We start from the raw sequence: 25,282 nt of genomic DNA on the forward strand, positions 1-25,282 counted from the left end.
TATCTAAATTCATTCAGTAACTATAGCGCAGTAAAGTTGCATTTAGTTGACGGTAGACAGTGTAACAGATAACATCTGAGAGTGATATAATGGCTGCAGTGTGCCAGGAAACATGTCGTGAAAATACTATAAGCAGTGAGTTGTCACAGTTGATGACGAATGATACAAGCTGAATACAGAGTATAATTAATTAGGTCGTTTCCTTGCTATGAATTGTCGGATGCAAAAGCTTCTCGAGGGGCAGTAAAATGGACGATGTATATAAGAATGTTGAGTGGATGGAGGGAATACTGAATAGACAACTTAGAAATAGAAAAAGACAGCTTATTTAAAATCATAGCATAAAAAATTGCCCCTTCGGCCGTGTATGATACCAGAGTTTGGTAACCAGTATCATACGAAGAAAAAATGATCGTTGTAGGATACTGGTATCCAAGTGATAGGATTTTTTATTTTTCTGATACCCTTTATTATGTTTGGTAACCAGTATCCAGTAAGTAATATAACATTCTGCCTATGAAACCAACTCGGTAAAACTATGATAAGCAAAAGGGTAGTTTCCCAACTCAATACTGAGATGAGAACCCTAACTGGTTATGTCATTATCCACTTCTGGTTATATTATTGTCCTCTTTCATCCGATTAAAAGCCATCGGATGGCATTCTGTACTGACGCTTATTGTAAACCCTCGCTTTATTGAAAGCTCTCGCTTTACATGCAAGGAAACAAGGAAATAGTTCATGATTTTTGATTTTTAACATTTAAAGTAACACTCACTGTACATCTATAATTAATTTTGTGGCAAAGCCAAAAGGTAGATTCGTTTGAGTAAGGTTTTTTCCTGCGGTACTTGCGATCATCACTCAATAGTGCTCTTCCTCCTCTCTTCGTAGTGATAAATTCAATTTCTTTACTCATTTTGGACTACAGGCAACGCGGAAATATATCAATGCACATGACATCATCTGTTGCATACGAGGAGATGTTAAGAATTCACTTGTAATTATCTGGGGGCACGGAAGTGCCCCCGCAAGTCGAGCAAAAAAAAGCGGCACGGCCGTAACATCCTTTTCTCGAAGCAATTCGGGCTATTTTTGACACCCCTATAATTTCATTGTGGATGAAACAAGAAGCCTGGATTTTCAGTAACTAATCAGTCATTGTATAAACACGGTATATTTAAAATTTCAGTCAATTTGAAGCAGTAGTTTAGGAATGACAACTTGTTAAAATTTTGAATTTTGTCACTCACTGATTCACTGATTCACTGACTCACTGACTCACCGATCATCAAAAGTCTAAGGTACTTCTAGCAGTCTTAGAAGCTTAAAATTTAGAATATAAATAGGGTTTAGTGTCTTTATCATGGGAAAAATTTAATATTTTCTAATTTCGGTCCAGTTTTCTAAATACACCAACTGCAACAATAACTTTGTAATTCCAAATAAATGTATAAGATTACAAGGTTACATTTGCAGTTAATGAATTATTATTACTGTAGAAAATAAAATAAATAGGTGTAAATAGGTACCTACTATATGAGGCATAACGGGAGGGGGTATTGGGTGGGTAAGGGTGTTTAGCCCGTGAAACTGAACAACATTCCCATAGGAAAATATGTTGAATTATGAAAAAAAACGTCTTTCCATACAAATTGGACTTATGTTCGCTCTACAAAAAGAAGTGAGATGCCATCAAAAACATTCTGTAAAAAACCTCAAGTCTCGCCGTAAAAAGTTGTGAGATCTATATAATACCAAGTCGATTAATCTATTTAGTCTCTACTTAAAAGACCTTCTGTCTCAAGTTATTACGTATGTTATTATCATGCCAATTAAAAAAAAAACCTTTAAAACAAGTAGATCGACTTGGTCATCGCAAGAAAACACAAATTCGCCATTAACATTTCAGGAGCATTAACTTCTCGTCGTGCACACAGCACGATAGTGATAGTGTGATACATACTAATAATCAAATCATGCGATGACCAAGTCGATCTACTTGTTTTAAAGGTATTTTTTTTTTAATTGGCATGATAATAACATACGTAATAACTTGAGACAGAAGGTCTTTTAAGTAGAGACTAAATAGATTAATCGACTTGGTATTATATAGATCTCACAACTTTTTACGGCGAGACTTGAGGTTTTTTACAGAATGTTTTTGATGGCTTTGATATTTTCCTGAGCTGATACTCGGTTACATAAAACGAAAAATCCCTATTACTTGGATACCAGTATCCTACAACGATCATTTTTTCTTCGTATGATACTGGTTACCAAACTCTGGTATCATACACGGCCGAAGCGAAAATTGCCTTTAAAATCCGAGTGTCTTCGAGCCAGCTGCACGACTCATGGATAAGTGTCAGATAAACTATTCGATAGAGATGACAGCAAAAGTAAAAATTCCAGCTAATAAGCTAACCGATACGAATTCAGAAGTGGTGAAACTGGGGTTTTAATAACATCATGTAATTAGACACGATTTGCGTTACATATCTTTCTGACAAATTCACTTTCACATTATGTACAACGATAGTAGTAAGCAACATTATAATAATTACATTTTTCGTTTAACTACTACAATTACTTAGAGCCGCCTCTATATTTCACAGAAAACAGAAACTAAAGCCATGATCCGTATCAGGTACACTTCACACAAAGTTTTTAAGCTTGAACTAAAGCTACGACTTAACTCGAGTTTAATAGTTAAACTTTAAGTTATTATAGAGTAAATTTTATTTCTACGATACATTTTGCGCTGCAATTTAGTAGTTAAGCCGTTGAGTAAAAATTGAAATGAAATTCGTATTAACGTTAAGAGATTAAATACGAGAATGATGAATTACTATTTAAAGAGTTTCGACGTTATTTACAAACTGAATGTTTTTTTGACCCATATCGTTAATATTATATAGAACTCTCTCAAAGAGTTTTACGTCAGGAATAATTTTATAATTATATATTTTTTTTAATTATTAGTAAATCTTAAGCGCACAAAACAGATGAGTGGCCGTTTAATGGTATTTGTTTTAAGTGTCTACGTGATTTAGGTACGTAAAAATTCGGTGCTCGTTGTTACGATCACAGCCCTTATACAACTTAGACGCTAGGTTAACCACAAACCACACGATCATAAATAATATAATTTTTAGATATTTTCTGCCTCTCATAATATGCAAGAGTAATAATTCATGTTCTCTATGAACTTCCATCGTTGTAGGACAAAAGGATAAAGTCAGTGGTAACAGCGTCTTTTATAAGAGTTTTCTCTTAAAGATCTATTGTGTGCATCCGGATGAGATATGATCCTCTTTTTATGAGTAGATTTAATGCAGAGTAGTAAAGAAACTAGTAAAATATGAGTTCATGTTGACGAATAATGCTAATGCGGTTTTTGGTTATTCCGAGTTTACTGATAAAGTAACGTTTTATTTCTTTGTTTTATTATTTTGTCACAATGAAACTAGTAGTATATTTTTCTCAATTATTTACCTCTTTTGTATTAGTTAATTTATTTTTTGCGCTGTGAAAATTTCTAAAAATATTGGGATCCTGAAATACAGAGTTTGAGAGTATCAAGAACACTAGTCACGTATCATTGGTATGAAAAATACCCATTGACTCGTGCAAACCGCGCAATGACCCACAAAAATCTTCGTCGAACAAAAAAGCTTATTTGATATATTGAAAGATTTTGGTTCCCTACGGCATGAGGGCGGATTTATACTGTCCCCAGGCTTTTGCGGCTTATTTATATGAGGTATCACATTACATTGATGGATGAGCGCGTTTAATGGATAGCGTTAGTGCAGAGATCGCCTAAAGCGTTGATTTACAAGTACATAAACAAACAAAGTGACTCATCGATGTTTGCGACATTCTTTTACGATGGACAACCGACAAAGCATATCGTAAAGAAAAACACTTATTTACTCAAGCTAATACATAAATATGACACAGTAATTCCCGAGTTATGGCGAAATTACATGGTTCGCGTCTGCCTTTCAATTAGGATAAAGTAACCAAATTGAATCATGTTATATACAAGTTATTTTACTTTTTATGGAAAAAGCTTCGAGTTAATAACGATGTTTCGTAGCTTCTTTTTTATTGAATAATATTTTATTACATAACCTGAATTATATTATAACTGGATCCATTTGGAAAATAAAATAAGTTCGTTTTAACAGCCAGGTCATATAATTCTTGTATCCGCAATACAGTCTGAAAGCGGCGATACGATGTAGTCGAGATCATCAACAAACCGATGTAACGCTTGCTTAACAAAACGTAAACAGTCTTCATCGCAATAGTCAATGTCCGAACGAAGCCCAGATATTCTGCTTCAGCTAGCTATTCCATCAGTGCTTGATTTAATCTTTTATCTGCGACTGTTCTCCGAGGCTCGAAGCGATCTCGATTTATAAACCGACGTCACCCATTCATGCGTCAGTTGGTTAACCACACAGAACGTTCAATCTCTACCATTCTATTTAACCAGGAGCCTCTCAAATAACTAAACATCCTGTAACTTGTCACATTGTGGAAAAAGGGTTCCTGACAGCCGGCGGTGCGGCGGTGTCCTTTATAAACTCGCCAAATAACGAGAAAAAAGTAGAGTTTTGTTCACTTGCAGCTTTTAAAAAACCGAGTGGGCAGCCACCTCCCTAATGTTATTATAATACTTTTTTGTGTCTTTCTCTTCAGTTTTTACAAAGAGTCCTTTTATTTTAGCATATTGCCGAGGCAATTCTAAAGGCGTTTTTAAAACAAACATTATTTTATTTCGGCAGCGTAAATTTTGTTACACCCGTGTCATATTTTACGTTTAAGTACAACACCTAAGTTTATGAAATAATAAAATAAAACCTTTGTAAGATGGAAATACTTCAACTTGCACATAATTCTTTTGAAAGGAAAAATTACGTAGGTAAATATATTTACCAAGTGTGTTGTACAATATTGCTTAAAAAGTATAAATCGTATCATAGTAAAATAGAGCTGTATTTTACACCCCTGCCCATGGGTGCATGTACAAACCATGTAACCTAACCTATACCTATCGCCGGTCAATGTCTACTTCACAGGCTTGTCAACGGACCGTACAGGATTTACACAGGCACGTAGCGTATGTGCGTATCCGTCAGTGACCATCGAATCATCTACTGATGTAGGCGTCACAACGTAGTGAACCCACTCTATGTTCGGTTCAATGGCAGAACCTATAAGTAGAACTTCACACAGCTTATATTGGCCTCCTGAACAATCTGTTATTGTGTACTCCTAGTGATTGGTCGAGGGATTATTTTCATCGATACGGAATTGATATGAATATAAAATTCTATTAGGTATTTGGCGTCTTTCATGTATTACTACAAGTATATCTTAAAAATAAGATGGATACATTGGCGTATACGGCTATAATCTTTTTAGATAGAATATTTTCTTTTTGAAATCGGGATACAACTTGTTCTGTATGAATAAGCATTTCCAACACATTGACCAAATAGAATACTAAATTAATAAACATGACTGTTTTCCACGCGTGGGAGTAATAATCCACACCTTTCATAACTAAGGAAGCTACATATTTGTCTGATAAAGCAAATATTCCATACATTCGGTTCCCCACGTAACAAGGTCATCACGCGTTGTGTTCGACACGGGAACGCTCTTTACTTGATGAAATAATTCGTATAAACGAAATTTTTCGCTGTTTGTTTGTTTTAGTGGGCCTTTGAAATTATAATTTGATTCATTTGTGCGCGTGTTTTGATTACGTCGAGTACGTTGTTGTGTTTAGAGCCCTTTAATGTGTACGGCGAAAATGGGGTTCCCGCTGACGAAATTTTTTAGGGTAGTCGTGAAAGAGGAAAAAATAATTACATTCAATTAATGGATCGTTGAAAAATGCGAAACACGAGTTTAACGTATGTGTTTTAACATGATATAACGATGTTTAATGTAAATGCTTTTAGGGCATCTGCCTTCATTATACTGTCGATTTGTATTCAAATCGACAGTATAATGAAGGCAACTCGTTCATCCTTATAGCCTATTGGCTATAAGGATGAACGAGTTTAATATTATGAATAGTGTTACATAATTCGGCGTGAATAAAGAGATGCACACATCCCGCAGTGAACACGTCTATTCGGTTTCCAGTGCACAAATTCCATATATCGTTTCATCGTTAAAGAGAGAATCATTGAAATGAATACGTTGGCGCGGGCGAAGCAAACACAGAGTATTTTACAGTACATCGTTAAAAGTTACCACGTTCGCTTCATACCACTTAAGCACGTCCGACTATAACTTTAGTTTCGAATTTTAATAAACATTATCCTCTACTAGTGCGTGTGCCTACCCTTTTCAGTAACTATTTTCAAACAAAGTTTTCTTAACAGTTAGATACGAGTACTAACTTTGTGTGAAACACATCAATGATATTCCGACCCTTGAAGTTGTAGGGAACGTTTTCATGTTTCTATCAAGGTCATCAATTTATCTGGCACAAAATGAGATATTTCTTTAATAGTTTTCAATACGATTGTATTATTACAATAAATAATACAATCATTATAGATTTTTGTTTTCATCTAATTTTGCTTGTACACTTTTGTTTCTCTAACTAGCAGTTGCATCCCGCAAAATGCACGTGCACATTCACCTAAATGTACCTTTTAAAAATGTTCTGTAGCAGTAACTTTCCCAGCTAGAAAACTAAGCTTTAAACGATCAGCAATTTCAGTTGCGCTCTAAAATTTCTATTTGCTTCGTAGATGATTGATTGTTCAGCAGAAATAAACTGTAACGACGCGGGGGCGCACGACTGCAGGAATTTCCACTACATTTTTCCAGTCATTTAACATTTTCCGCCAAAGTTACAACTGTATGGAAGTTTTAAAAGTTCCATACACAACTAATAGCGTAATAAAGAAAGTTCACGTTTGCATAAGCCGATGTTATAAATAAAAAGTTACGCTGTATTGTTAAAGGAACAATGAAAGTTTTAAAAACCACTTCATTAGGTTTCACAAATTGTAACACTTATAAAACTAGGCTACAATCTAGGTTACGAATGCCATATATTTTTATTATATAAAGTAAATTTGTTTCGGGATAAACAATGTTATTACATTTGCGAATGTCTTGTTATTGCCAACGAATAACATACCTATATAATTTATTATGAAGTTTTGTTAAGGTTTTAAGTACTTACGTAAATGTATTAGATCCTTGTCTCAAAACATATTTACATAATTAAAGTATTAGGGACATATCGGCCGCAAGTAAACACTTCGACTAAAATTAGTTTATAAACTACATACATAATTCTATTTTGATTAGAGTCTGAGGGCAGGTACGAATCCCAACGGTGTCATTAATGTTCGAAATTCGTAATCAATTTGTAATCATACGGGTAGCATATTTGATGTAAAATGATATTCCATCAGTCGAGATTTGATACGATATAATTCCGAACATACATCATAACTTGAATTTGAACGTGTAATTTTTGCTTTGGAAAGGTGGATTATTCATTTCAAGTGTGGATATTGGCATCAGATTAAAGATGGCGCAATAAATCGGATCATATTCCAGCACTGAATATCGTATTTGCCTCAAAGAAAAGATTATCATATTATCTTATTTATTATTTCTAGTTTGTATTATACAGTACAATTATAATTACCTACAGCCCTGTAAATTCTTATCACTTCCCCACATAGAACTTTCACAAAGCATTGAGGATGACTTTGAAAAACTTTTATCATTAATTCATTCGATAAGACTTGGGGACAACTGAGAAGTAATTTACTACACTAAAAAAACTTAATTAAAACTGGAAATCAAGGGTTTTTTTGCTCGTCACCAAAGGAGTTAATGGAGCATTAAAGTATCAAGATGCTGCAGTGGTAACTAGTTGGAATATAAAAGTTGAAATGGTATAAAATGCGACTTAGTTTCGCGAGAATTTCGAAATATTCGAATCTGACGTAGAAAAGGCGCGAGATTCAGTTCACAATTTTATTCGACAGTGTAACGCTATAACACTTAGAATAATGTCGCTACTTTAACAGAATTTACTCGTGGAAGGCGTAAGGAAATAAGGTTTCGATGACTGACAATAAGATTATGTTAGCCATCTAATATTATGCGATAGTCTAAGAAGCGTCTTATAAAGAAAAGAACAGCTTTATACTTGATAAGCATTATATCCAAACGACACGCAGGACTTGCCGATCGAAAGCCCCCGGATTAAAATTTAAATTAAAATCGGCAAAAACTTAGATTACTACGGTAAATAAATATGTTAATACTTTTGTCTGTGGGCTGTTGAAATTATATATTTCAATCTTTTTTGTAGCGAAGCTGTAACTTTTGTTGCGAGAAACAAAAAATGTTACCACCCAAATATGTCAGTTGACTCCTCGGCTCAAATAAAAGACCTACTTCAAACTTAAGTCAAGTAATCTATAGAGAAACTTCTTAGAGGCAAAATATTTGATTTCCCGATCATAACGCTGAGTAAAGGCAGGAATAAGTTAGTAATAAGAACACTTCAGTTTAAGTTGTGAGCGTGTCAAGTAACTTTGTAAGTTCTTAATTGGCTTGAGACTTGTATTGATTTTCTATTATTACTTTGATCAACAATTTCTCAACAGATGCATTCAAAGAAGTAGTATGACGTAGAGTTAACACAGAAATGTGTTGTTAGTCTTAGAGCCCTGCATCACTAGGACGCCATGGCGGCGTCGCTGGCTACGTATCCAACCAGTTAATATTGAAATGTCACCTTGCCAATGTGTCGCAACGTGAGCTAGGTGACATATACTTCTATATTGACTGACGCCGCCATGGCGTCCTAGTGAGGCAGGGCTCTTACACCGTGTCATTACAAACATAATTATTCTATTCAATTCAAACCTTTCTTTGAACTTAAACTAAGTGAAACTTCATATAAAATAGACAGTATCCCTTGGATTACTTTATGGGCAAACTTACTCTGATGTGGGTTAAACGGTAACTAGGAATAAACTCAAACTATTCTTCCTTTGTAGAAGCTGACACACATACAATAAACGTTTAAGGTCGAACAACTCACGCGTATAAACTCCGATACAGCGAAGTTCAAGCCTACAGCCACGAAATTCAAAGCTTTTAATCAATGGGATTAAGCCTTACTAAACTTAGAGGAATGCGAATCGGACCGGATTGGTGGAGCCATTTGTCAGTAGAGACGAAAGCAAAATCCACAGTCCCTATTTACAGACCACTCGATCGTTACCTACCGTGAGTGCTCGGTTTTCGAAATTGCGACAACAATAAATCTAAAGTCAGGGCTGGATTTAAACTGTAAATTAAATAGCGACAAGAGCTAACTTCTAGTGCCCAAACTTTGTTAATGTAGACTAGCTTTACAATTTATGTAAGCATAGGAAATGACAGTGGAACAACGCATTAGTGTCTAGTTTAAATGGCGCAGAAGTGTTGAAACCGACTTTGTAAACTCGCGCTAATTTCGAAAAGCGCATTTAGCGCTTGCATTCTAGCATTAAGTCCCCGAGATTCCACACCGTAATTAATGTGGTCTAGATAAAAGGTGTTAATTAAAACATACTTACCCTATTTATCAACATTACATTTAAAATGGTTCCTTTTCTTTTCATCTTTTCACTCAGACATACAAATTACTCAAAATAACTTGTTATTTTGTCTACGATCCTTCAAGGTTGGTTATCCTAAAGTTTCTGAAATCGTTGTCTGTTTCTTTCAACTACAATTAGTATTCGGACAAAAGCCTAGAATTTTGTATTGTTTACTCGGCCAACTTCATTAAAAGAACATTCCACAAAGATCTTTCGTTTCGCTGATACAAAGCTGAATCAATCAATCGTAAACAATGTGATTTAGACTTCCGATGGGTTCATTACATGAAACACATTTACATAGGTACTGTCTTTCTCTGTATTGGAAACACATCACTACTTATGCATTATGGGTACCTACCCGGAATTCTTCTCTATCCGAAGACTCCCCAAACAAAATCCAAGGCTTTGTGTACAAAAAACCGGATCGTCAACATAAATAATAAGAAATATATGTCAGCTTTTGAAAAAACAGGATATCCTTCTTCTATCGAAATCTTTACTGGTATCACGAAGTACTATGATAAAACACGAACGCTAGATTTATGGATGATCTTCTGACAGCCTGAGATATTTCAATGGGTTTCATATTTTTATCGAGGGCGGCATTACGCTAAGGTGCTTCGATTCTTTCATAAATCTCTTTGAAACACTCTTAATGTCGAAATAGTATCAAATATAATTTTTTACCTTGGAGAATGTGGGAGATTTGCCAAACGATTTAAATAACGGCATGCATTAGTTCAAGTTATACAGCATAGAATTGCATTTTAATGAATTTCTTGTTCCATTTAAATACAAGGAAATAAAATTGTGTTTCATTTCTGTTTCATTTTCATAACTGCTGTTTCGGTCCAGCGAGAGTTTTAATGAGGGAGACATTTATTTTTAAATGTATTTAAAATAATCCTGAACTGTAATAAATTATTGCAAGCTTCAATTAAAATTGTCGTGTTTTATAAAATTGCGTATCATATACGATTGTTTTCGTTGGTATGAATGTAGATAGCGAGAGAATTATCTGGTACTTATTTTGTTCGCTTTATTTAATTCATACCAATATTTTAACAATATAACGCGACTTTATCCGCTTACAATACAACAATTATTTTAGAGAGCAACTTTATATTAAAAATAAGCTCAGATTCTGTTTTAGACAAAAAGCAAGCGATATCTAAAATTGTACAACCTAACACTGACACTTTTAGGCAGAGAATAATGCTATGCCTATAAAATCGATTACCTATTGAATTCACCTGTCACCGGTTATAAACACGCTCATAAATTTGAAAATGATGCAGTAATTCCGCTAGCCGATAGTAATACTCGTTTTCAATCATCGTTATCCACAAATTGGCTTTAGTAATGAATTAGTGGTTGGCATAAATCCTAGCTATTCTACTCTTGCCAGGAACTGACGCTATCATAATAGAGCTTCGTAAACCATCATTTATCAAATCACTACTCCATAGATTGCAATATGTTTTATGTATGCTTAGTATAATAGAAGCACCTAATTAAAACGCGCATTATGAACGAGAAATATTTGTATTTATTATACAGGTAATAAGTGAATGAAATGCAAAGCAAACTTTGCGTAATTGTTTGCGCAGTACTATTTAGTTGATTGGATATGCCACAATTACATTTTCATATTACATTACGTATTTGAGGGTAGTTTGAGTAATAAAGGAGTAATTGGATGAATGCTGTTGGAAAAAGTTGGTCAGGTATGATGGGTATGTGAGATTAGGTAGCAGGTTAATCTGCACTCTGATGGGAAAACAGGAAAAGCGGCCTAAAGTCGTTTGCAATAACAACGTTGGACCACTGGAGTATGACGTCATCGGCAGTCGACGAATGGACAAACGGTAAATTGGCACCCATCGCTAATTGTTCTTTGGCAGCCACCGCCACTGAGCCTATATCCGTTTGCGATATTGGCTTAAATCCGGCCCTGTGTTATTCGATGAACTAATCCGAGCAATGTCTTAGCGCGGTAACGTTTAATACGTGGCCGTAAACAATAGCATTACATCCGAATATAGCAACGTACGTTACAAGATAATAAAATAGGTAAGATCCGATCATAGTCTTTTCAAACAAATACACTCAATAATTTACCACACTAAAAGAAACCAAGCAACCCCAGAACCATTTCACAACCAATTCGACCTATGTATCATACATGCACTTCAATAGCGTCAGCGTTCGTGTATTCGAAAAATGCCCGTACAAAATAATAAATAAGAATGTCAGAATTCATTCCCGCCTGAATTCTTCGAACTCTTTCAAAATTTCGAACAGAAACATTCCATGACAGCCATGTATCACACATTGATAATGTATACCCTTATATTCGTGTACACTCTCGAACAATAGACCGCAAATACAAAGACACATGAATAAATGAAAGCGCACATCACATGATATAGGTAAGAGGTACACTTCACTCATAGACACGGTAGGCACTATACTTGGGTAAAGTTGCCTCTCAACGACTTAAAATATTTACAAGTTTCTCACATCAAGTGTTGGGCCGCGGTCGGCTAGGCATAACCCCGACCCGATTTCGCAAGGGAACAACACACTTTGTTCCCTAGTGAACCAAACATGTTCATGCTAAAAGAAGCATTCATTCTACATAGGTTTAGTAGGCTAGAAGGGGTAAAAATAGTGCTGTTATGATGATGCGGCAGTGTTAGAAATAGGCCCGTGTTATGTACGTAAAACGGAACTGTATGTTGGCACAGATGTGCGCGGTTTTGTATTGCGAATCAATGGTTTAGCACCTAATTCGGACTGGTTTATTGTATGAAATGGTACTAAAATAACATTGTCTGTCAATTCTATTAGCATTTAGCAAGAGTGAGCTCATTGTGACACGCTATAGCGATTAAAGCGTATAGTCAGTCATAATTTAATTATGTAAAATAACTACATATAAAATATTTTGCAATAACAGGTGAAACTAGAAGTCGACCTCATTATGTACGACGAACATGAGGCAAGGGCGATGAAGTATAAAATATGTACTAATATATTAAATACTCAGCGCCTTATTTTACTAACAATGTGTCTAACAAGATTTTACTAACATTTTCATAAGAAAATTGTAATATAAGCGTTAGCTGTGTAAACGGATTCTGTGTCTAGTAGGTCATTGTCAGAAAAGTCTATTAATTTTCATTAACGAATTTAATAATCCAAACATGTAGTAGAGAAAATTAATAAAACGACAGCCACAAAATTAAAATGCGAAGTTTCCCGAAAGAGATTAATGAATATTGAAAAACTAAATTAATTATTCTTAGAAGCTGAAGATCGTTTCTTGGATATAATTACATCTCACTATAATGGTTCTATCATCTCCAAGACAATTGTGGACGTTTAACTTTTTAAATTACCGGAGCATCTTAGTAGAGAGGAATAGTCCATAAAAACTATATTTCAAAGTGAAATGATGTCGTCGATTAATCTCTTACGGTCGGGAACTTACTTTTACTAGCACTGAGAAAACTTATAGGTAATATTCATTTAGTGGCTTCGGGCCATTTTCTTCAATTACTTTTCTAATTATAGTCTGTTTTGTAATGTCAACGAGCTAATGATTTACAAATAAAATTATGTTGTCTGTGCAATATTGCTATTTCAGTAAATTATACACAATTATAAACGTTAAGATGTTAGCTATTTAATCAGAGATCTTATTATTCGAGTTCTGTCGAGTCATTAAAAGGGAAGAGATTCGTATAATTTTTTATAGCCCTAATTTAGCTTTTTTGTCGAAATTATATCCGGATTCGAGGGCAAAACGGTTTTGGTAAGATCAAATTTCTATATTAGAGTACTTAATTTGGCAGTAAATCAGTAGCTTAATAACTACAAAGAACAATTACAATTTAGAGTGATTTATAGTTCGCAATATAGGTGCGTTATCATTACAATTTATTTGATAATTGAGACCTTCAGGGTAAATTAATTATTCTGTAAATATAGGTAGTTCGAGTAAATATATTAGTTGGGTAAGCCCTGTGATCGTAATCAAATGATCATAAAATTATCTTAAATACAAATGTACATATTTGGTTTAATTGGTATTTTAATATTACACCGTATATGTATTCATTACTTTAGTATTATTGAATATCATAACCGTTATTAAGTAAGTAATAAAATCATAAATAAAGATTACAATTTTCTCAGAGCATCATTTGAATTTCTATTGAATAATATCACAAACATCAAAACGACAAATAATTAATGTTTACCTTATTTTCCGTCAAGTACAGATATAACACTAATTCAGTTATTCAATGTAAATATTTAAAAAACCTACTTTTAATTATTTTTTAACAATTATGTTGATAAGTAATGTGTGTCATAACATAAGCTGCCACCAAAAGTATGTTCGAAACCCGTACTTAATGATAAAATGGATGCCATTAATTGTTAATGGGTAACTGAGGTTCGTTCTATCGACCCATTAATGGGGTAGGCTGAATATTGTGAACGTCAGTGTCTATATTGTCGTATTAATTAAGTTGTTCAACGAGTTCCATCACACTGCTGATTGTTAAACGAGTTGATGAAAAAATTAACGAAAACAGGCTTTACATTTATTTTATAAATACAGATTGTTTTTTTTTTACAATATGGAAAATCGCACAGAAAAACTATGCAATAAATTATTGGATATATTATTAGTCGTTTATTGAATTACAAATAAGTGTTTCAATGATTTCACATATTAATCAGTAAAATTAAATAAGTAAATAATTTGCCAACACTTGACCAATTTTGATCGATCATACGCCTTGATTGGTCAAATGAAGTGTTGGTAACTTGATGTAGTGTATAAGATTATTTAACCTAACAATACTTTTTATTTTTAAACAATAAAAAATAAACTAAATTGTACACCTGCCAAGTATAGCTCGGGTGACATTGCGAAACGCGAAAGAAAAATGACTCGTCGTGGTGCATTTTTAAAACGAATGAATAAAGAAACGATAGAGGAAAAATGTTTCAATAATTGGAAGGTACTAGACAGGCTCTACCAGTCATTTGGAATCTTTGAAGCCTTAGAAACAGAACAGTAATCACATCGGGTCAGGAGGGGACGATAATCACATTTGTTCAATCCGAAAGCCACTCGAGGTTCGTTCCAGCAACGGGAAAAAATGACAGCATAAAAAATACATTTATCTTTTATCATATTATTTTTAAGACTGAGAACATGCTATTTCTAGAACAAAGACGGGATAATCCTGTTTTAAGAATAGACATAGTGAAAGACCCATCCTATTAATAAAGATTACTTAGTAAGTATAATGAAATATAATTTCACGGAATGCGAGCAGTTTAGTATTGTACTGATACGTTGAATAAAACGAAATAAAATATTATGAAGAAATAAGAGAAAATACTTATTTATTAGCAGTAATAGAATTAAATATTAATGGAATTGTAAGGCGTTATGTAAATCGAGAATAAGAAATGTACACCTAATTTGTTTTCTTAGAAATATTTGTAATGTAACATTTTATTATACGTATAATATAACGCCTGTAATAAAATACGGTCTCGGTAATATTTAAGTAATACATTTACCTCTACAGGAAACGCGGCGACAAATAAATACAAGGTTTCGCGAGAAAATGGATCATAAATTGCAATTTCTCCATAAAACGTAAAAAAAGTGTATTCATAATTTATACTTACATAGCAAAGCATTTCGTGAACATTTATTTCATTCCGTCAACATCCATTTAGTCTTTGAATCACTTCAAAAATAATAACAGCTAAAGTCAGTAAACAAACCGAGGAAATAAAATGTTGTATTTTAAAAACATGTTAGTCACGTATCAAATAACTTTCAAATACAGTTTTGAAATTGTATTATGTTTTTAAATAACAAATTATATTTGCTGTATATAAATGTTTTTATTAAGAAGAAACATTGTACAAGTTCGAGCGCTCGTCGTAAGGCAACCGCGCAACGCGCGACGCGGCCTCACGGCTCGTCTCCAAACACCGACTGAAGCTGAATGGAACATGAAACGTCAACATTCTTCCAGTGGGAAAGCGACCGTCCTACATCACAACTATGTAAACATTTTTAAAATGTTCCAAAGAGATCAAAAAGAACGCAATGCCAACAGTGATTTATGTTTTTGAATTTCTTACATTTTAATTAAAAACGTCTTGGACCGCTAGTTTTAATATTAAGTGTTATATTTGAAATGTACGTTAAAGAAAAATTCAGCACATAGGAGTAGGGATTGGAACTCTGCCCGATAAATGTCAAGAGTTGGTGCCTGCCTCCTATCACAAGTGCGACTTACAACCAATAAATAGTACTTGTAAAATGAAAAATATCAAAGGTTTGTGCACTTTCTTCTGTGAATTATTACTGCTGTTTTTTTAGCGCAGCTAAAGCTTCGTAGTTTCTTTAAATTGTGATGAAATTTGCAAAGGCACGGTCTTAAAAAAACGTATGCGAAAAAGTAGATTTATTGCTTTGTTTGTCACTAGTATAAGATATATTTTATCGGGGCAATATGTGCGAGGTGTAACGATATCACTTGAAAAAAGTTTTAAGTGAACGACACCAACACCAATTTCTAGTTTTATTCTTTTAACAATTTACGATGCCGTAGCTGCGTAATGAGTTTTTCTATTAAAATTGCAATATTAATGAACAAATGTTTATACTAACTTTCTCGCACTAGTTAAAAATTCAATTGTCCATAACAAAGGCTATTACGTTGTCTGGAGCGAAATGTAACAAAGTTACTTTTGACTTTGAAATAAAAATTCACTGGTTGTCAAGTTGTGAAACAAGCTAGGCTTTATTCGTGACACAGTGCTAGTGTTGTTCTTGCAATTCAGCGTATTCCGAACGTTATACGTTACGACGCTTTAGAACTAATTGCTTTTGAAAATTGCCGACCTGCTGGGCTGTCTGTGACAAGAGCCTCATGTCAAGTGAGTTTGATGGCCACGCACAACTGCGAGTAACTGTTTTTCAAGTTATTTTTTAATATAGAAACACGAAGAGTAAGTACTGTTTTAATTACAATAAAGCTTGAATTTAACTATTGTTATCACAGAACATTCTGAAATGAGGATAACTGCACCAAACTAAGCATAATAATTGCAGTACGTCTGCATTTAAAATGAATAATGTTCCACCCATTACGAGTACAATGTAAGGTTTACATTATCCTTGAATACCTTAACCCCTTAAAATAAATGCGCTTTATGTCCTTCCACAATGGCTGTGGATTTGCACTTGAGATCGTTCGTCATCGCTTTAGCAGTTAATACACAAGTTCCCTGTGGTATAATAATATAAGAAAATGGAGCGAGTGGAAGCCTGAGATCACACACTAAGATAACGTGCAACAATAGTTGTTTTATTATAGAACACAATATACCCTTACGAGAAATATATTTTTCAGGAGCATTGTTGTTTCTTTTCGTGATAATATAAACATAAATCTAAGATGTGCGGACAATAGATAAGTGGTTCGGTAAAGCGATGTGTGAGATTATTACACAGTGAAGCGTTACAGGTCCTCGAACTGAGTGAACACAGACAGAGGATTAATAACAGTTACTGTAACAGATACACTTAAGGTTATTTATCGTTCCTCACTAGCGGTTTTCGCAATGATAATAATAACGTCTGTTAAATGGATAATAGGGAACTCGCTAAGGAGTAGGGCAGTGACTTGATTATTTCGCTTGAAATATTTCGGGAACTTGGAGACGTGACACTCAGAGAAGAATTATGAGTGTATATTACTGTACAACGTCTCTGACTATTGCGTACTTAGGACATGCCTTCAGGCAAAGGTCTAATAGCTCGCGCAGAGGCCTAATAGCGTCGCTGTAGCGAATTCTTACTGAGAAAATCGTACGCAAACTATTTGATGTCACAAGTTATCAAAATACGTCGATGTAAATATTTAGCTCATTTGAACAGAGCTTGGAAATATATTCAAGTTCATATTATATGTAGACTCAATACGACCCAATTAACTAGCAAATACTCATAAAAATCAAATACTTTTGAAGCCCCCTTTTCACTTCGCAGCAAAGGGCCAATTTAGAATAAATATACAGAACAAATAAACATTGTTTGCTCAGTACGTTCGAACCACGAGAGCTACTCAACCGTGCTGCTACGTCGCTCCCTGTCTGATACCAATAAAACTCATTGAAGCCTTTATTTGTTAATTAATGAATCTAGGTTGACGTTGAGGGTAATATCAACACCAGTCTAGTTCTACGTCAGTGGGAAAATTAATATTGCTATTGAAAAGACTCTTTTTTGCTAGCTGTAGCTATATAGTAAGCTGTAGCCGTGCTTTTGAGCAGTAGTTTCCACGAATCATATTTGGGTTTTCGGTTACATTTCGCATAAGTAGTCCTGTAATATCAGTTTTTGGAATTATTTTCGTCTCTTGATTAACCGGGCTTTCGTTGAAATCTGCCCGCTATGGAATAGGAAGTAATTTTCATTTACCGAGATTACTCCTGTTGCACGAGGCGGAAAATGATTAGCTAAATGTAAGAATAATAAACTTGCTCACCAGATGGCTAATGTGTGATATTAAATTATGGTTATTATGTTTATTAATTAAGACAATGGCATGCGACAGCTAAGTATGTCTCTGTTAGCCTGTAAGACTTTTTCGGATAAACAACTGATATAGATCATGTATGTCAGAATTATAGTGTATAATCTGATAATTTCTCATAAAAATGGCTGTTAGAATTTTTTATAATATAACTTTACATATGGTCTTGCACGATCTCTAATACTTTAAGGAACTTGTCTGCTACTTATCCTCGGTTTATTTATGTTTAGTCGGAATAAATTCAAGTTTATTTGATTAATCCGACATGGGTCGAACGACAGGGTAGGGAACAAAGTTGGTATAAGACCGCAGAATTGTGTGTTACGAATCAGACTTCTGCGAAGTATGTACACAGTTTTGTTTGTATGTTTGGTATTGTGATTAGTCTTATAGTACATATATGTCGTGTATTTGTCATCATATATTATTAGTAGGCAAGTACCTATATGTTTGATTATAAGTTTAAAAATCTTTTAATTTTAACAGTTAATTACCTAGGTTTGGTGAAAATCCAAAATAAATAGCATTCGAAATTTATTGTGTCATTCACTACATTAAAACGCAACTCCATACAAGTCAAATAACACAAATTTAATTTCCATATTTAAATTGAACGCAGAAAACATGGGCGTTGCATGATGTTACTAATAAATCAACCATTTGGAAACGCATATAAAACATAAATACATTGTTTGTTGAACAAAAACACGCTTGTGATTGATCAGTTGCAGTAACACACATATTCCCGTAGGTATTGTATAAAATGAACTCTATTTTATAGAGTACAATCAGTAACAAATGTAGCTAAACGAATTCGGAAAATACAGCGTAGAAAGTTTTCAAATACTATATAGAAGAGGTGATTGGTTGAAATTTAGAGATGCTTAACATTTGCTGCATTCTCAACTGTAGTGTACGCGACTGCAGCTTACGAGTACTCGACTTCTATTTCCAAAGGTGTTACGGATTTTATACAATCTCTGTCAGAATATTCTCATCAGAGTTTCGGAGTTTGGTAACGCTCTCAGTTAATTTCCTTCATTTACCTGGGATCAATATAAAAGTAAATGCAACTTGAGTGTATAACGTACACTTTTTCCTATATCTCCGATTAAAAAGGTATAGATTCTATGCTCTGTCTTTACTTTCTCTCTATAAAATGACAACTATAGTCTCTACACAGTAAAAAATATTGGAAATAATTTCGTTACTTTTGTTACTGACAGTACTTTTATTAGGCAGGTATTGGTTAGCAATGTCGAAAACACAGCGATAATGTACAAAATAAATTGGCTGTTCTCACCAAACTATGTATCAAATGTGATTGAGCAATCTGTAAATGTTTTGTGTGTTAGTGAAAGAAATTCAATGGAAAAAAATCTGTGTTTTTGCATAGTCAATCAATCATGGCAAACAATTCGAATGTAAGGGAAATGTTTAGGGGAAAGATGTAAGTTTTACGGATGAAATAATATTTCTGAAATGTTAATGTTAAGGAAATGTGAAACAGATGCTTTTTTACTTATTTTATTATATGTGAAAAACAGCGCTGTTGTGCCCCACCTGTATTTGCACCGTTTTCAGCAGTTAAAAAATAAGGTTCTAAAGATAGATACCTAATAATAAAACTCTAAAAAAATAAAAATATTTTTTACTTAAGCTCTCTTAACTTTCAAATAAACCTATTTGGCTCAATATATGACTACTTATTTTATACCTAAAACATAGAATTACATACATAAAACACACATAATTCGTAAATAATAGTTTAACGGCTTGTTGTAAAATTTGAGGTAATAAACTTTTCGGTGCAATACAGTGTTCAGTCTCGCTGTAGTAAAACAGTGCAGTTAAAACATCAGAAACTGTGCCAATAAAATCCTTACACGAGTACATTCGGAGATAACGAAATTACTATAGTAAAGTGCATTGTGAACTTGGTACGGAGTTGGAAGTTTCGAGTTTAACACAACCCTACTTGGTAAGTTTGAAGATAACTGACTGTTACAAAGTCATATGGAGAGCAATTAAAAAAGAAGACGGATTTAACTTACAGTATAGAATACATAAAATCACGTCTTGCCTTCAATGACATAAGTAGAGATCCAGAAAATCCCTTTGCTACATTATTTTTGTATACTTCATTTTGTGTTTTTTTTTTAATTATATGATACTACAATTGCTATAACTCGTCTTGTAAAAATAATGCCATCAAAAACATTCTGTAAAAACCTCAAGTCTCGCCGTAAAAAGTTGTGAGATCTATATAATACCAAGTCGATTAATCTATTTAGTCTTTACTTAAAGGACCTTCTGTCTTAAGTTATAACATAAGTTATTATCAAGCCAATATTAAAAACAAAATTACGTTTCAAACAAATAGATCGACCTGGTCATCGCATGATTTAATTATTAGTATATGTATAACACTACACCACACGACGAGAAGTTAATGCTCCTGAAATTTTAATGGCCAATTTGTGTTTTCATGCGATGACCAAGTCGATCTATTTGTTTTAAACGTAATTTTGTTTTTAATATTGGCATGATAATAACTTATGTTATAACTTAAGATAGAAGGTCCTTTAAGTAAAGACTAAATAGATTAATCGACTTGGTATTATATAGATCTCACAACTTTTTACGGCGAGACTTGAGGTTTTTACAGAATGTTTTTGATGGCATCTCACTTCTCTTTGTAGAGCGAACATAAGTCCAATTTGTATGGAAATACATTTTTTTTTCATAATTCAACATATTTTCCTATGGGAATGTTGTTCAGTTTTATAGGCTTAACACCCTATACCCCCTCCCATTATGCCTCATATAGTAGATACCTATCTACACCTATTATTTTCTATTATATTACAGTAATAAGGATTCATTAACTGCATTAACTGCAAATGTAACCTTGTAATCCTCTACAATTATATGGGATTACAACGTTATTCTTGCAGTTGATGTATTTGGAATACTGGATTGAAATTAGAAAATATTGAATTTTTCCCATGATTAAGACACTAAACCCTATTTGTATTCTAAATTTTAAGCTTCTAAGTCTTCTAGAAGTACCTTAGACTTTTGATGATCGGTGAGTCAGTGAGTCAGTGAATCAGTGAGTGACAAAATTCACAAACTTTAACAAGTTGTAATTCTTAAACTACTGGTTCAAATTGACTGAAATTTTAAATATACCGTGTTTATACAATGACTGATTAGTTGCTGAAAATCCAGGCTCTTTGTTTTATCCACAACGAAATTATAGGGGTGTCGAAAATAGCCCAAATTGCTTCGAGAAAAGGATGTTACGGCCGTGCCACTTTTTTTTGCTCGACTTGCGGGGGCACTCCCGTGCCCCCAGATTGGTTTTCGAAAAGATTGATGACATCCAATTAAAAACGGATATCAATTACCCAGATTGTTAAAATAACAGACACACATTTTTCTTTTCAAAATAACCATTATTTATGAAAAATAAATCATAACAAATTTCGTATTCGATATACAAATTAATATTGAAATCGGTGTGGTATGAAGTTGACCTATACCCTATACCTATAAACGTTCGAGATAAAAGTTTACATTATAATGCTTAAATCTTATTGCTACTAAAATACAATGTATTGTAAAGAATCTTCAATGTTCACCACGGTTTTACATTGTAGGGAAAGAATTTAAATGTTACTATGAACGAGATAAGAAATTCCCTTAAAAGAGGAAATAAGGCTATATATTTGTAGTTTATTTGTTGCTAAGGCAATATTTCACCACCTCTAAGTATCTATCAAACAGCTTATAAAAGAAAATATGTTAAAATTTGTTTTCAAACATTTAGTGCCACTTTATTTAGCAAGAAGGTAACTTAGCTTATTTAATTTTGTAGACTGTGGAATTGGTCCTAAGATTCTAAATAAATTATGCAAACATAACATACACTGTTATGTTTGTATTTTGCGGCACTAACCCAATAAAACTTTCATTGCAGTTAAACACCAGTAACTTGCATTGACATTTTAAAGCGAAATTATGAAAGAAGTACACAAAGATCGATTTCATCACTTATTGAAATTCACGCAACATTGAAACGCTCCAATATAATTTAATGAAATAAGAAGAGAAACACTGCCAACAGATATTTCAATTCTACTGAAATTCAATTTGATCGGGTTACCTAGAAATGGAGGACATTGGAAATTCAATTATTTATTATTACATTAGAATAGTGGCTGTAATTTTCAATACGACTCAATTTGAGACAAATTTATTTAAAGCATACGATATTTTGATACTCTTCAATAATACTGACTTCAAAGTTTCAAATGTGAAATTGTGGTCGCAGAAAAATGGTCGCAACTACAAATCCGTAGAATAAAACAATACAAAACGCGGTCAAAGCAAACAATTTCCTTTGCAGTCATCACTAGTAAAAGAAAACACTGCAGTGCACAAAACAAATCAGATTGGTCCAATCTGCACATCGTCAAGGAGTGTTTTTTCTTTGTATCGAAGAAACAGGACGCGTTTAATCTTCGCTCTCTTGCAGTCTGTTAACGTCAAACAAGCACGACACGAACCTGCAATTGGTTCAACGGGAGTTTTTTTTCTTTGGAACATGTCTTGCCTGCCTATGTATCTACTAACAAAGGCGCTGTTTAAATATTTTTGTAGATACTACTTTTTATTTTAGTGTATCAGTAATCGGCTTAGTGCCAACTCGAAATATACGTTTACGATATACGTTTTTCTTACTTTTAAATTAAAATGGATATTATTTTACCAAAGACCACAACCCATTCCCTTCATATATGCCGCATATTATAGCTTGCTTTGTTCCTATGTAATGGGGTCCTGCAAATTATGACACAGCATTGACACAACAATGTAAGGCTGAATTGTGAGAGATTTAGGCCCCTACTGCTCCCTTAAGGCACGCCACAATTAACTGTAGGCGGTGTGTTAATGAATGTCTTTAACTCACCACTTATTTCAAAGGTCATAAATGTAATTTAAGAACAATTAAGAGGTTTATAAGACATCTCCGTTAGCCCCCAGGCAACTTTCAACGGTAATAAAGCATAAAAGTACTAGCTATTTTACGACTTTCTCATACTTACTCGTTTTAATATAAGTTCGGAATTATTCAGACCGTATTCCAACACCTATTCACAGTTGAATTACGTTTGTTCCTTTCTAAGTTCTTTAAGGTTTATACAGAAAAAGTTCTAAACTAGTGTGAGCACTTAAAACAAGATAGGAATGCGAGATATTTTTAATCGTAACAGCGAGTCCGAGTTGTTTAAGCTTAGTACAAGTTGGATACATTTATTTCCCCCGCAACAGTGCGCCACCTACACAACAGAAATGTCAGGAACTCTTAACGAGAGACAGAACAATATTGCATTCCAACTGTAGCCGTAACCCACAAAGCAATATCATTTGTCATACGATGCACGGTTGTTACTACTATATTGGTGTAATCCCGAACTGGGCGACGAACACTCGAATAGCCCCGAAATACAATTGGAATACAAAGTAGACCGCGATCCTTATTTACCAGCAAGAGTGTATGTGCTCTTAAGAAGAAAAAAAAAACAATTAGGTAAGTATAAAGAAGCTTGTTCTAAGAAATGATTAATTAGCTGACCGCACTAAAGCAATTTGTTAGCAGAAAAACTAATGTAAGAACCCGAGTGGTAATCGTTTTGAAAAGCTGAACGTAGACAAAAGCTGCTATACAATAGTACTCGAAGGAATTCAGATTTAATATTCGGAAACTTTAATGTATATAATTTTACAAGCGATTCTAAAGTTTCCGAAGTTAATTATAGTGGTAACCGCAACTTGGACAATACAACGAGACTTAGTAACATCTCTGTCTGTGCACTAACAGAGCCAAAGTTCGGTAATTAATAATTTCGAGAAACGGAAACTTGTAAATTAAATATAACAATAGACACGAGCTGTGGGCATTAAATAAAACATGTATGGTACAAAGTTATTGTCACGTAACATGAATTTGTCGGCACGTGCCTTTAATATTAGATTCGATATGTAGTGGCTTACATCATGCAAGCTAGCTTCTAACAACCATGCTTACTTGAGACTCGGAGAGATACATATACATTAATTATGGCCACGAACAAGACATATAAATAAAAGATAGAATTAAAACCACTGACAGCTCTTTGGAGAGCATAAATACTAAATTTCTCGCTTGTCTTCTCGGAAAAATCAACATCCTAAATCAAATCAAAGGTCTTTTGAGGACTTGTAAGTGCCTACTTGAATAGGAAAATTTGACGTCGAGTTTATTCATTTCCAAATTAATTAATATTTTAACGGTCTCCCGTCTCGTAATGTTGTATGCTAAGGAATTAAACGATTTTATTATGAGATGTGTTTTTGTCTTTCGGTAAAGAGTAAAGTTGGCTTAATACGCTAAGTCGAGCCTTCAAAACATATTTAAGTGCTGTTTGCCATTTTAATATAAAATGTTGTTAAATTCACTGAGCGTAAACTAGATTCATGACTTTTTAGTACAGTGTGCTCCAAAATATGATTTACACAGACTCAAGAGAATAAGTTTATCGCAGGACTCGTTACGAAAGTCAATGAAGTACTTTAAAAACTACGATTGAAGTGGTTTATTTTGATAATTCATAAAGTTTGATTGGATTTTTTTGATCTTGTTTTTCGGTCAACCACTTTGCACGACGTAGACATACATAAAAAAATACAATTTAATGAGAAATTGGTATATTCACTATAACTTTAATAACTACTTATTAGTTTTAGAGTTTTTACATTTAAGACGTTGACCTTCAAATCAGAAAATTAAGGTAGAATATCCCTTGAAACTTCTCAAGATATCAAGAATATTCAAGAGTTGGTGCCTACGAACAAGAGACCGATATCGATTCTTTAAGTAACGAAGTGATCGTGGTCGATGCGAACGTGCCTAAGGACCGGCGA

The 25,282-nt window shown here is 33.8% G+C and overlaps 1 protein-coding gene across 8 annotated transcripts in view; it reads right to left on the reverse strand.

Moving 5' to 3' along the window:
* Positions 1 to 25,282, reverse strand: part of CASK (peripheral plasma membrane protein CASK) — a 228,006-nt gene that overhangs the window by 44,008 nt on the left and 158,716 nt on the right. The window contains exon 1 of one of the 8 annotated variants that reach the window (XM_076119689.1): positions 15,384 to 15,848. The exons of the other annotated variants lie outside the window; for them this stretch is intronic. Coding sequence (XP_075975804.1) covers positions 15,384 to 15,395 — 12 coding nt within the window. The 5' untranslated portion in view covers positions 15,396 to 15,848. Of the gene's footprint in view, positions 1 to 15,383; positions 15,849 to 25,282 lie in introns of those variants that run through there. 8 annotated transcript variants of the gene reach the window in all.

The sequence above is a fragment of the Anticarsia gemmatalis genome, chromosome 11, assembly GCF_050436995.1.
Source record: "Anticarsia gemmatalis isolate Benzon Research Colony breed Stoneville strain chromosome 11, ilAntGemm2 primary, whole genome shotgun sequence".
In the NCBI taxonomy this organism is placed as follows: Eukaryota; Metazoa; Arthropoda; class Insecta; order Lepidoptera; family Erebidae; genus Anticarsia; species Anticarsia gemmatalis.